Source organism: Chironomus tepperi, unplaced genomic scaffold (genome assembly GCF_022539635.2).
Source record: "Chironomus tepperi strain 1889 unplaced genomic scaffold, CSIRO-AGI_Ctep_v1 contig_447, whole genome shotgun sequence".
Classification (NCBI taxonomy): Eukaryota; Metazoa; Arthropoda; class Insecta; order Diptera; family Chironomidae; genus Chironomus; species Chironomus tepperi.
In genome coordinates, this window is record NW_027226569.1 from 1 (window position 1) to 8,565 (window position 8,565).

General features: G+C 38.7%; 1 protein-coding gene and 1 pseudogene across 1 annotated transcript; one reads left to right on the forward strand and one right to left on the reverse strand.

Annotated features, from left to right (window-relative positions):
• The first annotated feature begins 4,226 nt into the window (after nucleotides 1-4,226).
• LOC139098563 (globin CTT-VIII-like) lies at nucleotides 4,227-4,703 on the forward strand. Its single transcript, XM_070650786.1, has one exon. The coding sequence runs from the start codon at nucleotides 4,227-4,229 to the stop codon at nucleotides 4,701-4,703; it is 477 nt and encodes a 158-aa protein (XP_070506887.1).
• A 1,341-nt stretch (nucleotides 4,704-6,044) lies between these two features.
• On the reverse strand, nucleotides 6,045-6,828 carry LOC139098562 (globin CTT-II beta-like; annotated as a pseudogene).
• Nucleotides 6,829-8,565: the final 1,737 nt, after the last annotated feature.

Below are 8,565 nucleotides of genomic sequence, written 5' to 3' on the forward strand. Positions count from 1 at the left end.
CACCAAATTTTCACTGATTTGATCAATTTCCAAATTGTGATATTCGGACTAACTTTACGAGCTTGCAGTCAACCTTTAGTTCAACACCTCATCACCTATACCATCAATCAAATGTTAAAAAAAATCGATCATTCTAGTAAAATGCAATGCAATGAATAACAACCGCTTCAATTTTAATCTAAATTCTAAATAAACATTTTTTCTACATTCTGCACTTGTTTTAATCTATGATTAAATAACGCGAAACATTCAGTCTCAAAATAACTGGTGTAAAGTTGTTTTAGCAATTTTTGAAACTTGCTTGAAATGGCAGCTTAATGTTGCATAACGTTCGGTCGTTCGTTAGGCTGACGCTAAAACTAAATACTTATTACTTACTGGAACCATTATCCGACTTGGAGCCTAGGTTATTACAAAAGGCCTTCAATCTGACTCTGTTACTGGCCACATCACAAAGCTTGTACAGATTCTCTGTTTAGACATCTAATTGACATCTAAAAATTTTAAAAATCAAATGACGGGATCTTAATTACTGCAACCATTTTCCTATGTGGAGCTTAGGTAACAATAGAATGCTTTCCTACTGACTTTGCTGTTATTGCTGTCACCAAGTATTTGCAAATTCTGTCCGCACGTTGAGCTTGAGACATTCTTTCATTACCGTTCTACACCAAGCAGCTACTGGTCACCGGTTTCTGTAGTGGATTCATCCAAGGGCTGTTCTGGATCTTGCAGGATCCTCAAGTTTTTTTTTGAATCGTGAAGGGGATCTGTATCCTTCAAGATCAAATTTTGTGAATCGGAAACTGACTTATTAATCAATTACTGACCGCTGAAACAAAAATGCGCTAAAGCTACTTGATTATAACGAGTATTTTTGTAATTTTTCAACTGCTTCCTTATCATTTCATGAAAGATGAGGAGAGTTTTTATGGCAAAGGTTGATATTTTTCAGATGAAGGAATAACATGACTTGCAATTTGCAAAACATTAAAGCTGAGAACGATCGGTATGGTGTTTTAACGAATCCATATAACCAAACATAGATCCATATATAGAGCATTGATATTCTTTAGAACCGTTAATGTATTAGATATGGGACATTTTCAGAGAAGGTCCAAGATCAAACACTATTGTTAAAATCATAAAGTCTGATCCTTGGACATGATTGACTCAAAAGTTGATGATTCTGGTACAATAACTAAGTTTTTATATTCACACCGTTTTCACGTGTGAATGTATTGAATTTGTTCAGATTGAAAAAATCAGTTTTTGGATTTACAGCCAAACTAAGCATAATGGCAAGTTTTGTTCTATCGCAAAAAGTTTGTGCCTGGAATTCCTCACCATAATCAAAAAACAGATTTGAAATTGGTTGAGGCATTGCTGAGAAAATCGAAAAAATTCGCTTTCTGTAAGCAAGCAAACAAGCAAACAAGCAAACAAGCAAACAAGCAAACAAGCAAACAAGTTAATCAGCAAGAAATCTCAATAACGAGACATCGTAGAGACTTCTAGTTTTTGCAATCGATCCGTGTTGCTCTATAGAAGAGCTGATTAGTTTTGGACATGCTAGAACAGCCGTTGCTTCTAAAAAAAGGAAAAAAGCTTTCGGTTTCATACAAAATTTCAAAATCAATGTTTTCTATGATTTTTGAAACTTTGAACATTTTATGAAAATTACGAAACATATTTAAAGCCTGCTCGCTGGAGCTTGATCCTTCAAATATTTGCCAAGCGAAGCTTGGCCTACCCGCCCACTGAGCCTGATCCCTCAAACATTTGCCAAAGCGAAGCTTGGCCTACCCGCTGGAGCCTGATTCCTCAAACATTTGCCAAGCGCCAAGGGCCCCCGCTGGAGCCTGATTCCTCAAACATTTGCCAGCGAAGCTTGGCCTCACCTGCTGGAGCCTGATCAGCAAGCAGGCCAAGAGCCTGATTCCTCAAACATTTGCCAAGCAAAGCTTGGCCTACCCGCTGACTCTGATTCCTCAAACATTTGCCAAGCGAAGCTGGCCTACCCGCTGACGCCTGATTCCTCAAACATTTGCCAAGCGAAGCTTGGCTTCCCGCTGACTCCTGATTCCTCAAACATTTGCCAAGCGAAGCTTGGCCTTCTGACCCGATGACTCCTGATTCCTCAAACATTTGCCAAGCAAAGCTTGGCCTACCCGCTGACTCCTGATTCTCAAACATTTGCCAGCGAAGCTTGGCCTACCCGCTGACGCCTGATTCCTCAAACATTGCCAAGCGACGCTTGGCCTACCCGCTGACTCCTGATTCCTCAAACATTTGCCAAGCGAAGCGGCCTACCCACTGACGCCTGATTCCTCAAACATTTGCCAAGCGAAGCAGCTACCAATGACTCCTGATTCCTCAAACATTTGCCAAGCAAAGCTTGGCCTACCCATGACGCCTGATTCCTCAAACATTTGCCAAGCGAAGCAGCCTACCCGCTGGAGCCTGATTCCTCAAACATTTGCCAAGCGGAAACATGCCACCACTGACGCCTGATTCCTCAAACATTTGCCAAGCGAAGCTTGGCCTACACACTGGAGCCTGATTCCTCAATCATTTGCCAAGCGAAGCTTGACTACCCGCTGGAGCCTGATTCCTCAAACATTTGCCAAGCGAAGCAGCTACCTGGAGCCTGATTCCTCAAACATTTGCCAAGCGAAGCAGCCCTACCCGCGGAGCCTGATTCCTCAAACATTTGCCAAGCGAAGCTTAGCCCCGGCTGACTCCTGATTCCTCAAACATTTGCCAAGCGAAGCAGCCCCACCACTGACGCGGAGTTGCTCGACATTTGCCAGCGAAGCAGCTACGATGACTCCTGATTCCTCAAACATTTGCCAAGCGAAGCAGCTACCCGCTAGACCTGATTCCTCAAACATTTGCCAAAGCGAAGCAGCCCTACCCACTGACATACGTTCCTCAAACATTTGCCAAGCGGCTTAGCTTCTGATGACTCCTGATTCCTCCGACATTTGCCAAGCGAAGCTTAGCCTACCTGACGCCTGATTTATGTTGCCAACGGAAAGCAGCCTACCCGCTGACGCCTGATTCCTCAAACATCATTGCTGTAGCTTGGCTCACCTGCTGGAGCCTGGATTCCTCAAACACTCGTTGCCAGTTTGGCCTACCCGATGACTCTAACCCAACATTTAAGCAAGCGAAGCTTGGCCTACCCGCTGACGCCTTCGATTCCTCAAACATTTGCCAAGCGAAGCTTGGCCTACCTCGCTGACGCCTGATTCCTCAAACATTTGTCAAGCGAAGCTTGGCCTACCCGCTGGAGCCTTGATTCCTCAAACATTTGCCAAGCGATGGCCTACCTGCCGACGCCTGATTCCTCAAACATTTGCCAAGCGAAGCTTGGCCTACCTGCTGACGCCTGATTCTCAAACATTTGCCAAGCGAAGCTTGGCCTATTCGCTGACGCCTGGATTCTCAAACATTTGTCAAGCGAAGCTTGGCCTACCTGCTGGAGCCTGATTCCTCAAACATTTGCCAAGCGAAGCTTGGCCTACTCGATGACTCCTGATTCCTCAAAACATTTGCCAAGCGAAGCTTGGCCTACCTGCTGGAGCCTGATTCCTCAAACATTTGCCAAGCGAAGCTTGGCCTACCCGATGACTCCTGACTAAACATTTGCCAAGCGAAGCTACCTACCCGCTGGAGCCTGATTCCTCAACATTTGCCAAGCGAAGCTTGGCCTACCCGCTGACGCCAGATTCCTCAAACATTTGCCAAGCGAAGCTTGGCCTACCTGCTGAAGCCTGATTCCTCAAACATTTGCCAAGCGAAGCTTGGCCTACCCGCTGGAGCCTAATTCCTCAAAACATTCGTTACGAAGCTTGGCCTACCCGCGAGACTTTTTATGGAACGGTGTGAATATATCCGCATTGGGTTTCTACCTGACACACTAGTTCTGCTCAAATTTGTTATTGTAACTTGAATTGTCGTTAATTTGAATTTAAACAGTCTGTAACAGCCAAAAAACTCATAGTCATTCCTTTACACTCAAAAAAATCAAAGGCAATAATTGTTTATTTCAGAAAAACAATGATAATGCTTATTTGAGCATGTTTATTTATAAAGTATAAAAGATTACAAGCTTCAAGCTGATTTCAGATTTCTTTTTTTCAGAACCAATTAAATTAGTTGACAAAACACAAGTCATTGGCATCGTCATGAAGTTATTCATAATTCTTGTATTGTGCATCATGAGTGCAACATCCGATTTGGTACCAATCAGTAGTGAGGAAGCTGATACATTAAGAACTTTATGGAATCGAGTAAAGCACAGAGAAGCTGACATCCTTTATGTCATTTTTAAGGAGAATCCAGAAATTCAGGCACACTTTCCTGCTTTTGTTGGAAAGGATCTTGAAGCATTGAGAGGATCAATTGCCTTTGCCATTCATGCAACCCGAATTGTCAGCTTTTTCTCAAAAATCGCATCACTTGCTGGAGATCCAAACAACATTCCAGCATCAAAGACATTAATGAATGAATTGGGATCAAGCCACAAAAGTCGCGGAATTCAAAAGGAATTTTTCAATAAATTCAGGACATCACTCGATGGATTTATGAAGAGACAGACATCATGGAATGATGATGCAGCTGCTGTATGGAATAAGGCATCTAATAATTTCTATTTTGTTCTTTTTTCAACTCTTGATGGAAATCCGGTTAACTGAAATAATAAAAAAATATCAGAATTTTTTGGGTAGCTAGCTTTAAGTAGCATAAGGTCAATATTTTTTTCATACTCGTGTCTTTTACTATCTTGTTCATTTTTTGTTCCTTTCAGTATTCAAATTTATTTATAGATAAGACTCCTCAAATTGCCTCACATTCAGATTTGTTCACAATCAAACATAATTTACTTTGTGTGGTTACATCCAATTGATGTGTGTTTTTTGATGTGTGAGAATGACATAATATAGCACTTATTGAGACATTTTGGAGTCATACGAGAAAATTTTATGGGTTTACATGCATTTTTGGAGTAAACAAATTTATTAAGGCTAAAGGCCGTTTGATGATATGAAATTTTTGTTGATCGTTATGGATGCTTTACTTACTTTACTTCGCTGGCCGTACTTTATTTATGACCTCCGGTTCTCTTCATTGGTTCGCTTGAATGTAAGGATGGCGGCTTGCAAGGCTAGCGAACGCTGTATTAACCAGAGCCTCGATTGACTCCGTCTCACTATGTGATTTTGGTTAACGACCTTCACCTCGAGAAAGTGAGCTTGGTACATGGTGGAGTTAAGCTATGAGCGGCTTAAGCCACAGGTATTACACGTCCATTACCTTTAGAAAGCTCATTAGGAATTGTGTTCCTTAAAACGAGGTGTGTTTTTGGGAGTTCTGTATCTAATGCTCAAGAATTAGACGAGTAAAAAGACTAAGTTTCATGCAAATTTTTAGTGAAGTTGATACTAGGAGTTTAGTCTGGAAATGCTTCATATCAAGGCACTACGATGTATATGCCGACACATGGAATCATGGTACTTATTTAGTGTATAATCGTGAGGGGTTAAAATTTATGGAGTAACACAAGAGTGAAAATTGCGTAATGTCTTTGTGCTTGTATCATACAGAAATCATCATCACAGCTTTAAAAACCAAAATGCCGCAAAAGTGAAAAAAGTCTCATCAAAACTTCGTCACAAATTGTAAATAAATTGCATCAAATTATTGCCGGTTACATTTAGAAGCTATGAGACGTTTTAACAATGCAGTACGTTATTTACTGTACTTAATGATATTCCATATTAGATAATCGACCCAAAATTTTATATAAGTCCAAGATAACTCTGACATGATGTCGGATTCAGTTTAGATTCGAGTCATAGTCATGCCAGGTGAGAGCCGGATTATTAATCGATTATATTCTGGTTAAATGAACGAACTCAAATTGAACATCTCTTCCTAACTATTTGTACTATCCACTCCATATCATCAGATATTTACTATTGCACTGTAACAAACTTCCACATTTCACTCTTAGTTCCAATAAAAACACTCTTCAATTTTTCTTTTTTAAATCATTCATAACCTTCTCAATTTATTTCTGCCTATTGAACTGATATTTTAATGTAAGAAAATTTACAATAGATAATATGAGTTTATGTAACAAAAAAAAATGTTTTCTGTGCCTATTGCAAATACTTTCGCGGTTCATATTGTCCATGTTTTGACTAAAGTTTGCCGTACGGTCCGTATCGAATTGATTAGTGAACTGGATTTCCATCAAGATTGCTGAAGACGATGGCATACATTTCATCGAATGCCTTGTTCCATGCGGCACCAGTGGCATCCAGACCATGCACCAGAGTGTTCTTTAAGGTATTTGGCAACTGATGACTTGAACTTTTCGAATTGTTCCTTTGTGGCACCACGATTTCTGTGACTTTGTCCTAATTCGTTAAGGAGGGTCTTGATGGCTGGTACGTTAGCTTCATTGCCAACCAAATCGACGTATTTTGTGACGGCAGCGCTGATTTTAGGATGCAGGAATTAGTTATGCTGTAGAAAAGTATGATTAAGTTATACTTACACAATTCTGTCAGCATGCTTTGTGAAATCATCTGATGACTTAATTTCTTCTAAGTTCTTTCCAACGAATGCTGGAAATTTAGCTTGAATGTCTGGATTTTCCTTGAAAATTACATAAAGAATTTCATCTTCCTGTCCTTTAACTTTATCCCATGATCCTTTCACAAGCTTAGCCTCATCAGTTGATAAGGTAGCATAGGCACCAGCAACTCAGTTGGCAGCGGCAAGAATAAGGAACTTCATTTTTTATATATATAACTTTCTTAGATATATCTCAGACGTCTGTTCACGATCAAATTCAGCCGATATACTGATAAAATTTGTGATCTCCCATCAGCCTTTAAACACCTCAAAATGTTGTGCAAAAATTCTACTTAAATTACTTAAATTACAAAATTGTGTCCCATTATGTTCAAGATACACAATTTAATAAAAGTATTGAATTATCTCGCTCAAAATTTTAAATTGGATGTCGTCAACACAAACATGTGTATGACTTCTGTACACAACTAATCTTTGCCCTTTGTTACTGTCTTGCGGTCATTTAACTCATATCGAAATTTCTACACTATTTTCGTCTTCTTAACAACTTCTTTGATTGATTCAATTTGCGAAAAATAAAAAAAAACTGCGAGCAAAACAAATTTTTCAATTAAAGAAGATTTTTTTTTGAGTATCAAGTTGAATGGCTTGATTGTTGTAGGTAGTGAGATGATTGGATGAGAATTTATTGTTCATTCTAGCTTGTCTGCATGAATAGAAGTTAGTGATTTAGAAAATATTGACGAGTTTAGATTGAATCTATGCGTGATGGTGAGTCGGGGTGGATAGGTGCAGGAATGGTTTTGTACTTCTTCGGTACATAATTATTGTGAAACTGGTCAAGCGGTCATAGATTCGAGATTCGGCAAAGGAAACGTTTTCAACAACCCTTTTTGAATCATATGCTGGTAGAAACACGACTCAAAGCCTCTCTTTTTATGCTAAAGTCCATAAGCTTGACAATAGCGTCATCAAAGGAGTGGTTCTTGATTCTAATGTGACCTATTGGTTGCCGTGAAGCGCTCAAGGGATCTGTGCTTTAATTTGATATCGTTCAAAATTGCATCTAAGTTTTGAATTCTGAGTGCCACAAATGAAGAAAACTCTAATTTGGAACCATAGAGGGCAAATAGCAGCCATTCTAATGTCACATAGAGGCGGCTTCTATCTTGGTCTTACTAAAAGCTTTAGCGGAGCCTTTAGAGCTTCTTGACAGAATCTTATTCATTTATATCTCATCGGAATAAACGACAGTGTTGCTAAAAAAATCTTTGAATTTTAGTATTTTGCAAACTATAAGTCGAGAACATTTTCAAAAATAGCAACTATACTAACACTTTTGAGAATCAACATGTGAAAATACATTTGTGAATCATAATAGTCTCCACGAGTAGCTGAATTATAATATTCTGGTATAATCTACATTTATCCTTCCAAATTTGGCAACAGTACGATGTTTGTTTAAAAAATATTTTATAGAATCATGAGACATCTGTAGTTCAAAATAGATATCAATGGTCTTTGTCAGTAGTATTCATTAGAATATCGGAGAGATAAAACCTAAAATTTTGTTGTCAATTGATTTTTTGAAAATAAAATGGTCAAAGGTTCTCAATTGTAATGTTCTTTATTAAATAAATAGAAAAGATAAATTTTAAGTCATCCTAAATCGATTTTGATTATTTAAAGATTAAACTAGTGGCAGCATCCATAGGTCTAATTGATACAATATGTAATGCTATTGCTAAATTTTGTGTTCAATTATGCTCTTCGTTTAGCATTATATGATAAAGATTTGCTTTAATTCTGCTTTAAAAAACTTATAAAGTAAGCTTCATTGCTTAGTAGTATCGTGCTATTAGTTCCATCAGTTCATCATTAAACAAAAATAAAATTCAAATCAATGTTCTTTCCAAAAACAAAATCAATTTCATTAGAATTCACATTGATCTA